General features: G+C 36.9%; 1 protein-coding gene across 3 annotated transcripts in view; it reads right to left on the bottom strand.

Annotated features, from left to right (window-relative positions):
* LOC149773302 (uncharacterized) overlaps positions 1 to 16,686 on the bottom strand; it is a 64,685-nt gene that overhangs the window by 13,570 nt on the left and 34,429 nt on the right. For all 3 annotated transcript variants that reach the window (XM_089946530.1, XM_089946532.1, XM_089946531.1), the window contains exons 7-8: positions 15,666 to 15,965; positions 7,423 to 7,752 (exon numbers count right to left, since the gene is read on the bottom strand). In XM_089946530.1, the coding sequence (XP_089802656.1) occupies positions 7,423 to 7,752; positions 15,666 to 15,965 (630 nt within the window). The remainder of the gene's footprint in view (positions 1 to 7,422; positions 7,753 to 15,665; positions 15,966 to 16,686) is intronic.

Here is a 16,686-nt window from a genome sequence, read left to right as displayed (position 1 = left end):
AAAACATTGACAATGCTACATGATTACTAAATACAGCACTCCCTGCATGCCTAAATGGACTATGACAATGCTACATGATTACTAAATACAGCACTCCCTGCATGCACAAATGGACTAAAACATTGACAAGGCTACATGATTACTAAATACAGCACTCCCTGCATGCCAAAATGAACTAAAACATTGACAAGGCTACATGATTATTAAATACAGCACTCCTTGCATGCACAAATGGACTAAAACATTGACAAGGTTACATGATTACTAAATACAGCACTCCCTGCATGCCTAAATGGACTAAAACATTGACAATGCTACATGATTACTAAATACAACACTCCCTGCATGCCCAAATGGACTATGACAATGCTACATGATTACTAAATACAGCACTCCCTGCATGCCCAAATGAACTAAAACATTGACAAGGCTACATGATTATTAAATACAGCACTCCTTGCATGCACAAATGGACTAAAACATTGACAAGGTTACATGATTACTAAATACAGCACTCCCTGCATGCCTAAATGGACTAAAACACTGACAAGGTTACATGATTACTAAATACAACATTCCCTGCATGCCTAAATGGACTAAAACATTGACAAGGTTACATGATTACTAAATACAGCACTCCCTGCATGCCTAAATGGACTAAAACATTGACAAGGCTACATGATTATTAAATACAGCACTCACTGCATGCCTAAATGGACTAAAACATTGACAAGGTTACATGATTACTAAATACAGCACTCCCTGCATGCCTAAATGGACTAAAACATTGACAAGGTTACATGATTACTAAATACAGCACTCCCTGCATGCCCAAATGGACTAAAACATTGACAAGGTTACATGATTACTAAATACAGCACTCCCTGCATGCCAAAATAGACTAAAACATTGACAATGCTACATGATTATTAAATACAGCACTCCCTGCATGCCCAAATGGACTAAAACATTGACAATGCTACATGATTACTAAATACAGCACTCCCTGCATGCCCAAATGGACTAAAACATTGACAAGGTTACATGATTACTAAATACAGCACTCCCTGCATGCCTAAATGGACTAAAACATTGACAAGGTTACATGATTACTAAATACAGCACTCCCTGCATGCCAAAATAGACTAAAACACAGACAAGGCTACATGATTACTAAATACAGCACTCCCTGCATGCCAAAATAGACTAAAACACAGACAAGGCTACATGATTACTAAATACAGCACTCCCTGCATGCCCAAATGGACTAAAACACTGACAAGGTTACATGATTACTAAATATAGCACTCCCTGCATGCCAAAATAGACTAAAACACAGACAAGGCTACATGATTACTAAATACAGCACTCCCTGCATGCCCAAATGGACTAAAACATTGACAAGGTTACATGATTACTAAATACAGCACTCCCTGCATGCCTAAATGGACTAAAACATTGACAAGGTTACATGATTACTAAATACAGCACTCCCTCCATGCATGCACAAATGGACCCAAAACCCAGACAGGGCTACATGATTACTAAATACAGCACTCCCTGCATGCCTAAAATGACTAAAACACTGACAAGTTTATATGATTACTAAATACAGCACTCCCTGCATGCCCAAATGGACTAAAACATTGACAAGGCTACATGATTACTAAACACAACATTCCCTGCATGCACAAATAGACTAAAACACTGACAAGGCTACATGATTACTAAATACAGCACTTGCTGTATGCCCAAATGGACTAAAACACTGACTAGCCTACATGATTACTAAACACAACATTCCCTGCATGTCCAAATAGACTATAACACTGACAAGGCTACATGATTACTAAATACAGCACTCCCTCCATGCATGGCCAAATGGACTTAAACATTGACTAGGCTACATGATTACTAAACACAACATTCCCTGCATGTCCAAATAGACTATAACACTGACAAGGCTACATGATTACTAAATACAGCACTCCCTCCATGCATGGCCAAATGGACTAAAACATTGACTAGGCTACATGATTACTAAATACAACATTCCCTGCATGCCTAAATGGACTAAAACATTGACAAGGCTACATAATTACTAAATACAGCACTCCCTGCTTGCCAAAATAGACTAAAACACAGACAAGGCTACATGATTACTAAATACAACACTCCCTGCATGCCCAAATGGACTAAAACATTGACTAGGCTACATGATTACTAAATACAGCACTCCCTGCATGCCCAAATGGACTAAAACATTGACAAGGTTACATGATTACTAAATACAGCACTCCCTGCATGCCTAAATGGACTAAAACACTGACAAGGTTACATGATTACTAAATACAGCACTCCTTGCATGCCCAAATTGACTAAAACATTGACTAGGCTACATGATTACTAAATACAGCACTCCCTGCATGCCCAAATTGACTAAAACATTGACTAGGCTACATGATTACTAAATACAACATTCCCTGCATGCCCAAATGGACTATGACAATGCTACATGATTACTAAATACAGCACTCCCTGCATGCCTAAATGGACTAAAACAGTGACAAGGTTACATGATTACTAAATACAGCACTCCCTGCATGCCTAAATGGACTAAAACATTGACAAGGCTACATGATTACTAAATACAACACTCCCTGCATGCCCAAATGGACTATGACAATGCTACATGATTACTAAATACAGCACTCCCTGCATGCACAAATGGACTAAAACATTGACAAGGTTACATGATTACTAAATACAACATTCCCTGCATGCCCAAATGGACTATGACAATGCTACATGATTACTAAATACAGCACTCCCTGCATGCATAAATGGACTAAAACATTGACAAGGTTACATGATTACTAAATACAGCACTCCCTGCATGCCTAAATGGACTAAAACATTGACAAGGTTACATGATTACTAAATACAACACTCCCTGCATGCCGAAATGAACTATGACAATGCTACATGATTACTAAATACAGCACTCCCTGCATGCCTAAATGGACTAAAACACTGACAAGGTTACATGATTACTAAATACAGCACTCCTTGCATGCCCAAATTGACTAAAACATTGACTAGGCTACATGATTACTAAATACAGCACTCCCTGCATGCCCAAATTGACTAAAACATTGACTAGGCTACATGATTACTAAATACAACATTCCCTGCATGCCCAAATGGACTATGACAATGCTACATGATTACTAAATACAGCACTCCCTGCATGCCTAAATGGACTAAAACATTGACAAGGTTACATGATTACTAAATACAGCACTCCCTGCATGCCTAAATGGACTAAAACATTGACAAGGCTACATGATTACTAAATACAACACTCCCTGCATGCCCAAATGGACTATGACAATGCTACATGATTACTAAATACAGCACTCCCTGCATGCACAAATGGACTAAAACATTGACAAGGTTACATGATTACTAAATACAACATTCCCTGCATGCCCAAATGGACTATGACAATGCTACATGATTACTAAATACAGCACTCCCTGCATGCATAAATGGACTAAAACATTGACAAGGTTACATGATTACTAAATACAGCACTCCCTGCATGCCTAAATGGACTAAAACATTGACAAGGTTACATGATTACTAAATACAACACTCCCTGCATGCCCAAATGGACTATGACAATGCTACATGATTACTAAATACAGCACTCCCTGCATGCCCAAATGAACTATGACAATGCTACATGATTACTAAATACAGCACTCCCTGCATGCCCAAATGGACTAAAACATTGACAATGCTACATGATTACTAAATACAGCACTCCCTGCATGCCTAAATGGACTATAACACTGACAAGGTTACATGATTACTAAATACAGCACTCCCTGCATGCCTAAATGGACTAAAACACTGACAAGGCTACATAATTACTAAATACAGCACTCCCTGTATGCCCAAATGGACTATGACAATGCTACATGATTACTAAATACAGCACTCCCTGCATGCCTAAATGGACTAAAACATTGACAAGGCTACATGATTACTAAATACAACACTCCCTGCATGCCCAAATGGACTATGACAATGCTACATGATTACTAAATACAGCACTCCCTGCATGCCTAAATGGACTAAAACATTGACAAGGTTACATGATTACTAAATACAGCACTCCCTGCATGCCTAAATGGACTAAAACACTGACAAGGCTACATAATTACTAAATACAGCACTCCCTGCATGCCCAAATGGACTATGACAATGCTACATGATTACTAAAAACAGCACTCCCTGCATGCCTAAATGGACTAAAACATTGACAATGCTACATGATTACTAAATACAGCACTCCCTGCATGCCTAAATGGACTATGACAATGCTACATGATTACTAAATACAGCACTCCCTGCATGCCCAAATGGACTAAAACATTGACAATGCTACATGATTACTAAATACAGCACTCCCTGCATGCCTAAATGGACTAAAACATTGACAAGGCTACATGATTACTAAATACAACACTCCCTGCATGCCCAAATGGACTATGACAATGCTACATGATTATTAAATACAGCACTCCCTGCATGCCCAAATGGACTAAAACATTGACAATGCTACATGATTACTAAATACAGCACTCCCTGCATGCCTAAATGGACTAAAACATTGACAAGGCTACATGATTACTAAATACAACACTCCCTGCATGCCCAAATGGACTATGACAATGCTACATGATTACTAAATACAGCACTCCCTGCATGCACAAATGGACTAAAACATTGACAAGGTTACATGATTACTAAATACAACATTCCCTGCATGCCCAAATGGACTATGACAATGCTACATGATTACTAAATACAGCACTCCCTGCATGCATAAATGGACTAAAACATTGACAAGGTTACATGATTACTAAATACAGCACTCCCTGCATGCCTAAATGGACTAAAACATTGACAAGGTTACATGATTACTAAATACAACACTCCCTGCATGCCCAAATGAACTATGACAATGCTACATGATTACTAAATACAGCACTCCCTGCATGCCCAAATGGACTAAAACATTGACAATGCTACATGATTACTAAATACAGCACTCCCTGCATGCCTAAATGGACTATAACACTGACAAGGTTACATGATTACTAAATACAGCACTCCCTGCATGCCTAAATGGACTAAAACACTGACAAGGCTACATAATTACTAAATACAGCACTCCCTGTATGCCCAAATGGACTATGACAATGCTACATGATTACTAAATACAGCACTCCCTGCATGCCTAAATGGACTAAAACATTGACAAGGCTACATGATTACTAAATACAACACTCCCTGCATGCCCAAATGGACTATGACAATGCTACATGATTACTAAATACAGCACTCCCTGCATGCCTAAATGGACTAAAACATTGACAAGGTTACATGATTACTAAATACAGCACTCCCTGCATGCCTAAATGGACTAAAACACTGACAAGGCTACATAATTACTAAATACAGCACTCCCTGCATGCCCAAATGGACTATGACAATGCTACATGATTACTAAAAACAGCACTCCCTGCATGCCTAAATGGACTAAAACATTGACAATGCTACATGATTACTAAATACAGCACTCCCTGCATGCCTAAATGGACTATGACAATGCTACATGATTACTAAATACAGCACTCCCTGCATGCCCAAATGGACTAAAACATTGACAATGCTACATGATTACTAAATACAGCACTCCCTGCATGCCTAAATGGACTAAAACATTGACAAGGCTACATGATTACTAAATACAACACTCCCTGCATGCCCAAATGGACTATGACAATGCTACATGATTACTAAATACAGCACTCCCTGCATGCCCAAATGGACTATGACAATGCTACATGATTACTAAATACAGCACTCCCTGCATGCCCAAATGGACTAAAACATTGACAATGCTACATGATTACTAAATACAGCACTCCCTGCATGCCTAAATGGACTAAAACACTGACAAGGCTACATAATTACTAAATACAGCACTCCCTGCATGCCCAAATGGACTATGACAATGCTACATGATTACTAAAAACAGCACTCCCTGCATGCCTAAATGGACTAAAACATTGACAAGGTTACATGATTACTAAATACAGCACTCCCTCCATGCATGCCAAAATAGACTAAAACACAGACAAGGCTACATGATTACTAAATACAACACTCCCTGCATGCCCAAATGGACTATGACAATGCTACATGGTTACTAAATACAGCATTCCCTGAATGCCTAAATGGACCAAAACATTGACAAGGTTACATGATTACTAAATACAGCACTCCCTCCATGCATGCCAAAATAGACTAAAACACAGACAAGGCTACATGATTACTAAATACAACACTCCCTGCATGCCCAAATGGACTATGACAATGCTACATGGTTACTAAATACAGCATTCCCTGAATGCCTAAATGGACCAAAACATTGACAAGGTTACATGATTACTAAATACAACACTCCCTGCATGCCCAAATGGACTATGACAATACTACATGATTACTAAATACAGCACTCCCTCCATGCATGCCCAAATGGACTAAAACATGACTAAAAAGTACATGATTACTAAGTATCACATTCCCTCACTGTAAGGTTCTTCACTGTAACACTGTTTGCTTTATATTGAGAAAAAACTATCTACTTCCTTTTTATGCTTTCAGAATGGAAGGTTTTCTTCCCATAGCAATTGTGTCCTCCACTTGTTTTGAGAATTGTTTTTTGTTGTTTGCATTCAACAATTCTCAGTTTGGATAACAAAAATGCATACGTAATCTTCAAGTGCCATACTGAATAAATTGTTACCCCATTATATTACCTTAAGGGAACTTTCAGGATCCAACAACACTGATGATTCCCTATAGATCATTCTATAGTATAAACACTCTCCTATGTGTTTGTACTCTCCTGTTGATTTTAAAACAAAAGGCATGAAGGATTAAAAAAGTGTACAAAATGTAGTTACTGCATTCATCAATTTCTAAGTTTCTAACTGACTGTCACCAGGAGGTCTCTAACATGGTCAACTTATTGGCATTTCAAACCAACAGAAGCTCTTGATGTAAACAGACAGACTGCTCACTGTCCTTGTCTGGTTTATCAAACAGTCTATTGCTGTAAAAACTGTGTTGTTTGCATTCAGTGTTTGCAGTGTCTAGGTTTAATATTTCTAAAACAAATTGAAGAAACAGAAAGGATGGATAAAGGACAGCTCAGTGTCATAAGGGATACTAGATGCATTTGTATTCCAACTTTGCAGTTGTGGTACTACCCTCATTAAAGAAAGAATTATTATTATTATTATTCACATTAATAAAGATGTGTTATCATACACAACTTACCAAATGGATCCAGACAGAACAGGAATGACGTGATGCCAATAGAGTTTGAAAGCACAAGGGTATAGGTGTCAAAATCTTCCACTGTCACATTTTGAATCATACAATTTACCTTCTGTGCATCCAGCTGGATTGTCTTGTTATATAACTGATAATTTACAATGTCCTTGGAAAGATATGTCATGGTCCTGCTTGTATTCATTACATTTCTGCCATTTTTCTGAATGACAAAGCTCTCAATGGCGGGATCACTGTAGAATGGTATGGACATATTGACAGTGAGACCGATGTCTTCAACAAATCTAGCATTATTGACAAAAATGTATGCTGTTCCTGAAAAACAAAGGAAATGTCTCTAAGACTGGAACTGTAGACTTTAAGGTATCCAGGTTTAGATGGGATGTTTGGAGATATCAGAACTGTAGACCTAAAAATATCCAGGTTTAGATGGGATGTTTGGAGATATCAGAACTGTAGACCTAAAGGTATCCAGGTTTAGATGGGATGTTTGGAGATATCAGAACTGTAGACCTAAAGGTATCCGGGTTTAGATGGGATGTTTGGAGATATCAGAACTGTAGACCTAAAAATATCCAGGTTTAGATGGGATGATTGGATATATCAGAACTGTAGACCTAAATTTATCCGGGTTTAGATGGGATGTTTGGAGATATCAGAACTGTAGACCTAAAGGTATCCGGGTTTAGATGGGATGTTTGGAGATATCAAAACTGTAGACCTAAAGGTATCCAGATTTAGATGGGATGTTTGGAGATATCAGAACTGTAGACCTAAAGGTATCCAGATTTAGATGGGATGTTTGGAGATATCAGAACTGTAGACCTAAAGGTATCCAGATTTAGATGGAATGATTGGATATATCAGAACTGTAGACTTCAAGGTATCTAGGTTTAGATGGGATGTTTGGAGATATCAGAACTGTAGACCTAAAGGTATCCGGGTTTAGATGGGATGTTTGGAGATATCAGAACTGTAGACCTAAAAATATCCAGGTTTAGATGGGATGATTGGATATATCAGAACTGTAGACTTAAAGATATCCAGGTTTAGATGGGATGTTTGGAGATATCAAGCATTGATCAGATGCTCCAGTCTAATGCCATGAAATGCCTCCTTTAATTATTTAGAAAAAAACATTACCCTACGACTCACATAATAAAGATAATTTCATCACAATCATAAAACCATGGTCAGTATCAAATTCTGTTTAATTTTTTTTAAAAAGCAACATAATACCACCACAATAAAATGTAAATTTGGCCTGTGTGCATCCTAGCTTACACAACCATATTCTGCTTTTAAAAAAATAAACACTAAAACAGCAGCTCTTAGGCTGTAATAAAGAAATTACCACTTTCAATAACCTTTAGATATGGCACATCACTAATTAAATGTGTACTGTGATAAGATAAGGAGATATGAATTCTTTAATTCACATTCCATGATCCAAGCATATAAATGATAAAATATGAAAATGTATTTTAGACATAAAAAAGATGTCTTATAATTTAGATATACAAAAAGATGTCTTACACACAAATATGGAGACATATACATTTAACCCATAAGACGAAGAATATTGCTCTATTCACTTTATATTTTTTAATCTAGGGACACAAAACATTTGAAATAGATATAGCCTAGTGGCATGAGATGAGAATGCATATCAACTTTCCTTGAGCATTTGGGGGAAGAAAGCTGGCAACCCATTCTTCTTGTACCCCACACAAACAGGTGATGTGTGTCCACCATACTCCCCATCCTCCAAAATTTGGTGGACATAATATTTTAAAGGTACAAAAGAGGATACTAGCTGTACTAATAGTGCTAAAAGAATTAGATACTCTTATCTGCTCTGTTACCTTAGTTGTGATGTTTGCACTGTACTCTGTGCTATTTTCTTGGACACTTAATTCACTGTAAGAAGCATTTTTTAATGTGCTGATGTAACTCATGAAACTATTGACATCTGAACATGTGACTGACTTAAAATGAGCTGCAGTATGGAATTCTCCATTTCTGATCTTGATCTCATTAACTTTAGAGTTCATGCATTATCTACCAGCATGTGTTATAATAATTCTCATTTAATTTTAGTGTTCACACATTATCTACCAGCATGTGTTATAATAATTCTCATTTAATTTTAGTGTTCACACATTATCTACCAGCATGTGTTATAATAATTCTCATTTAATTTTAGTGTTCACACATTATCTACCAGCATGTGTTATAATAATTCTCATTTAATTTTAGTGTTCACACATTATCTACCAGCATGTGTTATAATAATTCTCATTTAACTTTAGTGTTCACGCATTATCTACCAGCATGTGTTATAATAATTCTCATTTAATTTTAGTGTTCACACATTATCTAAATGCATTGGTTACAATAATTCTCATCATAATTGCCAGTAATTTTTGTGTTTACTCAGTACCTAACAGCATGTGTTATAATAATTCTCATCACTTTTGTCATTAATTCAACCCTGATTTTCTTTTTTACCCTATGTGTGCCTTCAACCCCAAAAATATGTTAAACAAACAGGTGACAAAGACTTTACAAGGCAAGCTGGTAAAATGTACCAAAACCAATACCATTTTAATTCTTATTTAAATTGGATGTTAATTGTCATCTAAGTCTGTACTGTCTTTAGTTACTTTGGCCATTGCTAGACATGATGGCCACTGCCAACATTGGCAAGCATGAATGTGTACTAATGACAAAATAATTTTTCACTTTTTATTGGTAAAACAGCATGCCATGGGGGTTAGAAAGCATGCCCTGGGGGGTACAAAGCATGCCCTAGAGGTAGAAAGCATGCCCATTGGGTGCATAATTGTACAGATATGGGGGAGGCTGGACAATAAAATTGACGAAAACCCAAGACATTGAATAAACACTGCTATGAGGCTAAGGCCTGGACTTCAAAAATGGGAGAGACAGATCATTACCTGAAATGGATGCAACTGCATCCTGTAGAGATTAAGAGGGATCATAGGGAAAGGGGGTTAGATCTGATCCCCTTCTCTAGTCTGGTGTGAATAGGCAGAACAGCATGGTGAAAGGGGGGAATCTCAACATGAGTATTGTCCATGTACTGATGGGGCTCTAATGACACAGTGACCAGTACTCAAAGACCACTGCCCAGTGCCTGATGACTGGTGATTGGGTGGCTCAATGTGCTTGTCACCATCACAGGACTACAGGCATGAAGAGGGTACTGCTCTTCCCTCATGAAGAAATGCATGTTTGACTCACTCTGCCCTAAACTTTCCTCTCATGGGAGAGATGTTGCAGTGAACTGGCACCAGCAATGAATTGAATCAACTGCCTGGGGTCTAAGGAACAGTATATTTCTGTGAAGAGAATGATCTCATGTCTTCCAGGAACCTAGAAGTTCTCTTCTCCACCAAAGATCTAATCTTATTTTGGGTCTCTACGGACCCAAAGAAGGATCTCATTCTCTGGAACTGGAACTCATTTGGATTACTTGGTACTTTTGGACTTCATAGAACATTCAAGACTATTAAGGATTTCTTCACCATACTGTAAGTTATTTTTAATTTTTTGCTTTGTATTTTAGGGACATAAATTATGTTTTCAATTTTACAAAACTTGTTGGTTTCACTCTTTTTTGGTACTTAAAAGCTAAAGAGAAACACTAGTAATGCAGGTGGGCTGTATATCCCAATGGGCTTTCCTGCACCTGCATTTATTCACTTATTTCAACTGCAAGAACAAACTTAAAGACCTAATAATGTTTCCTACCTTAAGTATTCTCTGCATGTTCTTTTATGTTTTCTAATTTCATGGTGTTTGCTTTTGTAATCATATCATTATATGTTTTTTATCTTATAGGTGTTGTCTAATGTTGCAAAGCGCTTAGAGCTTCTAAAGATTAGGCGCTATACAAAGTCCTCATTATTATTATTATTATTATCCATAAGGGGCTTTCCTATCCATGCATTTAGCTTCACTCTGTGTATTCCAAGGGTCTTTCCTATGCTTGCATTTACCTGCACTCTGTGTTTATCCCAAAGGGCTTTCCTATGCATGCATTTAGCTTCACTCTGTGTATTCCAAGGGTCTTTCCTATGCTTGCATTTACCTGCACTCTGTGTTTATCCCAAAGGGCTTTCCTATGCATGCATTTACAACACTCTGTGTCTATCCCAAGGGACTTTCCTATTATAATAACTCTATGGTCTTAAAAAAGGCAAAATAAACGAGTGAGAAGCAACAAGATTTGTAAAAATTGAACAAATAATTCATTTCCCAAGAGTACAATGTGAACATATAAAACAGAAGCATACAGTATTCCAAATTAAATCCCAAATAATCCTAGAATTACAGAAACAAGTCCTAATGATTAAAGTTCTGAATAAAATTTAGTGAAAACCAAAATTAAATCCAATGCTGGAAGTGTTGATGTACCTGTGGTGGCCCATGTAGTGGTGATGTGTAGTCTTTTGTTGGATCACCATAATACAATCCAAAAATGTATCCTTATTTCAAATTTCACTTTAAATTCATGCCTCTTTGTCCAAGAATGTTACTTTTTGATGAGCACTTTGTATTTCCCATTTTTTAAAATAAAATAAAATTACCTAATGGACAAAAACTAGATTCCTAATGTTTACAAAATACAATCTCAGTTATAATTAGAATATAAAATGTGGTAAACACAATGGCCAAGATAATAATCCAAATATCTAACCCATACTTATATGAAACATTTTGCTTTGTATCAGTTGTTTATGGAATAAAAACAAATCAATGATTCATGTCAAGTAGAAAATGAACTTGATTTTTGACAAGGTCAAGTCCAACATAAAATTCTCCATAGCATATAATGAAATGAAAAAATAAACTAACAAACAATGCAAATTAAATATGCATAACACCTATGCCCTCATTTACCCACAGGGTTTTCCTATACCTGCATTTACCTAAACTTGGTGTATCGCAGTGGACTTTCCTATGCCTGCATTTACCTAAATGTTGTGTATACACAAAAGGGCTTTCCAATGCCTGCATTTACCTATACTCTGTGTGTATCCCAATAGGCTTTCCTATGACTGCATTTGCTCATACTGCAACTAATATTGCTGCAAAAATGAAAAGTCTGAAACAATAAACAAAAATCAAAACAGTTGAAATATGGAGGAATTGTGTGAGTCCTCAGTCAAATACAATTAAACACTAGTTAGATACTGCCTGTCCACATGTTATGGAATTGAGTAGTGTGATACCTACCAACACACTATTATTATGATGGTTAATCAACAGCATGTATTTGGCATTCATGATATAGCCTTACTCTGGTTCAAGTCCTATTTGGTCAACAGGACACAAATTGTATCTGCAAATGGAATACACTCCAGCCCTGTTGATTTATGTTGTGGTGTTGCACAGGGGTCTGTTCTTGGACCTGTTCTCTTTATTCTGTACACTCAGTTGCTCTCAAGTGTCATAGATCATCATCCAGTGTCTCACCAATTGTTCGCTGATGACACCCAAATATACAAATCTAGCCACCCAACTGAATTTGATGCTACCATCCAAGGTGTAGAGAGGTGCATTTCTGATGTGAAATCATGGATGACATGTAACAAGTTGATGATGAATGATGATAAAACTGAGGCCATTCTGATCACAATACAAAGACTTTCTCAATCACATCCTTTACCTCAAGCAATAAATATCAGCAACACCAACATTAAATTCACACAATCAGTATGAACCCTAGGTGTTATTCTGGACAGTACTCTCACATTGCACCAACATGTCATGAACATATGCAAGGCTGCAGATCTCGAGCTGAGACGCATCAGCTCAATTCACAAATATCTTTCAGTTGATGCCACTAAAACACTTGTGTGTTCATTAGTACTTTCAAGACTGGACTATTGTAACTCAATTCTGTCTGGTTCATCTCAATATCTGCTCCAGAAACTTCAAAAAGTTCAAAACACAGCTGCTCGGATCATACTTAGAGTACCACGATCAGAGCACACCTCCCTGCTGCTTTGTACCCTACACTGGCTATCCATTCAATCCAGAATCAAACACAAAATTTGTTCTCGGTACTACGTTTCACTGTCGGACTCTAGTCCAACATACCTATCTGACCTCACCCATGTGTACACACCAGCAAGATACTTACGCTCCTCCTCTGACAATCATATATCATTATTCCAAGTATGAAAACAAAGTCATATGGACAGCGTTCTTTTGCATACCAGGGCCCAGCAATGTGGAATGTATTGCCCACTGAACTTAGACACAAAGACACAGTGATCACATTCAAGAGGGCCCTCAAAACTCACTTATTTCAACTGCAAGAACAAACTTAAAGACCTAATAATGTTTCCTACCTTAAATATTCTTAGCATGTTTTTTAGTGTTTTCTAATTTCATGGTGTTTGTTTTTGTAATCATATCATTATATGTTTTTTATCTTATAGGTGTTGTCTAATGTTGGAAAGCACTTAGAGCTTCTGAAGATTAGACGCTATACAAAGTCCTCATTATTATTATTATTACCAATCAAGAGTGGTGTGTGACCACCAAAACTCTATTAATGATAATGACTGGTTTAAGACAATGATGGTGTGAGACCTTCTAAGAGGGTCTAAAATTTAGCAAGTAATATTAGTCAGTCAACAAAGAAGCCAGTTATTTTCATATTATATTTGGATGAAGGATAGATGCCATTAAAAAATCCAAATTTCAAGAGGAAAATGATTACTTACCCTAGAAATCTAGAAAATTCCACAATTAATGAACTAAGGAAGTAAACGGAATAGTATACCATGTTAATGAAGGAGATGAGTGCAAAATGATTTTTCAAAATTAGCTGCTGTGATGGACATACTGAATGTCATCTCATTTGGGACCAACAAGGCATTGTATGAAGTTTTCTGGTGGATTCCCCATGTTGATATAACTGTTCTGGAGGAGCCATGATAACAAGATTTTAAAGATGGATGTCATAGTGCTATATTTAATATCAATTGATAAAAAGTCTTTGGGAAGTCATAATGGAGATATGACCACCCATCTAGGAGGAGCTATGATAACAAGATTTTAAAGATGGATGTCATAGTGCTATATTTAATATCAATTGATAAAAAGTCTTTGGGAAGTCATGATGGAGATATGACCACCCATCTAGGAGAAGTAGTGATAGCAAGATTGTTCAATATGGTCATTGTGGTTGTCATATTACCACTTTGACCAGCACCATTTGCATTCATGACCAACCCGACATCATAAGAAGTCTTTCAGTGAAAACTCCATGCTGATTTGACCATTCATTCATGAGAAACGGTGATAGGATTTTCAAGATGGCTACTGTGGCAGGCATACTGAATGTCTGAATGCATCATTAGGACCAACTAGACTTGATAAAAAGCTGTTTAGTAATAATGTTTTCAAGGTTTCACCAGTGGTGGCCATATTTTGCATCAGACTGGCAAGATTAGCATCAGATCGGTACCATCATCATTTAGTTACTAGTACAACTTATAAGTCTTTTAGTGAAAACCTCATGTAGATGTAATCATCCATTCAGATGGAGTAGCTATAACAATATTTCAAGATGGCCACTCTAGTGGCTATGTAAACTGTTGGATGGCAAAGTGGCAATATTTTTATTTCATACCCTCTAGACCATGTGTTTTCCAAGTAAATGCATTGCTGCACTATACAATATCTCCAAATACAGAAATAACTATTGTCCTAATTTGATGGGAAGGATTGTTTTCACTGCTTGCTAATGTATGTAGGTAAATCATACAAGAATGAAAACTTTGATACATTTTTTAAAAGGCTATACACAGGCATAAACTGGTGCATAAAGAAAATGACCTCAAGTATATTTATGTAGTACAGTGCTGTCAAACCTATTTGACATCATGGGCCACTGAAAAATATTTTTCTTGAAGCCGAGGGCTGCATCAGAAAACTGCAAAGCAATGGCTATATAGCTGCTCGAGCTCTGGTGAGCTATTTAAAATCAGCCATGGGTTGGACAGCACTCATGTAGTATATTATCAAACAATGACCATTTCAGCAACAGCTTACTTAACTGCCAATGATATACAGAAAACAACAGTCCATCGTGTAAGGTTTTAGTCCTTCAAAGAAAGAATTGTGAGTGTGTGTGTGTTTGAATAATTTGAATTTCGATTCATTTTTTGTATTGTTAATCGTACCTTTGACATGCAGGGTTTCTAAACCGGTTTGATTAAGCATCCCACTGATTCCCATAATTCCATTGGAAGCAGTACATACATATGTTCCCATACTCTCCAGGGATAATCTCTCAAGAGTCAGTACACTGTGAGTGGAGTTGGTTTTGCCCTGTAGACCTGTTCTGATGATCACATCTTCCCAAATGTGGACCCATGGGTAGAAGGTTGTCTCTGCAGGGACACCCAATGCCCCACACATTAGTATAGTTGTCTGATTTTGCTGACTGGATCCAGTGAGAATCACTGTTATGCTGGGAGGATCTACAAAAGAAAACAACTAAGGACTACTTCTATTGACTCTTTCTATAAGTATTAACTTTTGGAGACAAAAACAGAATAGGTACAGTACAGCTTGTATGCTTTTTTTGTTTTTCAATTGCACTGTAGTGGCTTGGAGTGGGACTGGAGGGAATTAAAATGAAAACCCTTTATTTCTCTCCAAAATGCCAATCATTGAGTCATGGTGCTTAAACAGTGCCCTGCTTAGAGTATGCCAGTAGAAAAACTTATCACTACCCCTGCTCTAATGAAGTAGTTCTTCAAAATAGAAAGAAATGGTAAGTATATTTTGAATCACTTCCCCACTAACACATCATCATATTTTCAAAGTTCTGTAAGACAAGACATTCTGCTTTAATGACCTACCCATAACCTGAAATTTCATCAGAGTGCAACATTAAAACTTTTCATTTACTTATCAGTAAGCAACATTAAGGCCTTTTATTTACTTATCAGTAAGTATCATTAAGGCCTTTTAATTACTTATCAGTAAGTATCATTAAGGCCTTTTAATTACTTATCAGTAAATATCATTAAGGCCTTTTAATTACTTATCAGTAAGTATCATTAGGGACTTTTATTTTACATATCAGTAAGTATCATTAAGGCATTTTAATTACTTATCAATAGGTATCATTAAGGCCTTTTATTTTACATATCAGTAAGTAACATTAAGGCCTTTTATTGACTTATCAGTATGTAA

This window comes from Sinohyriopsis cumingii, unplaced genomic scaffold (assembly GCF_028554795.1).
Source record: "Sinohyriopsis cumingii isolate HCF-2022 unplaced genomic scaffold, ASM2855479v2 utg000695l, whole genome shotgun sequence".
Taxonomy (NCBI): domain Eukaryota; kingdom Metazoa; phylum Mollusca; class Bivalvia; order Unionida; family Unionidae; genus Sinohyriopsis; species Sinohyriopsis cumingii.
Note: the sequence above shows the minus strand (reverse complement) of the source record. Positions and strands in the feature narration are given on the sequence as shown.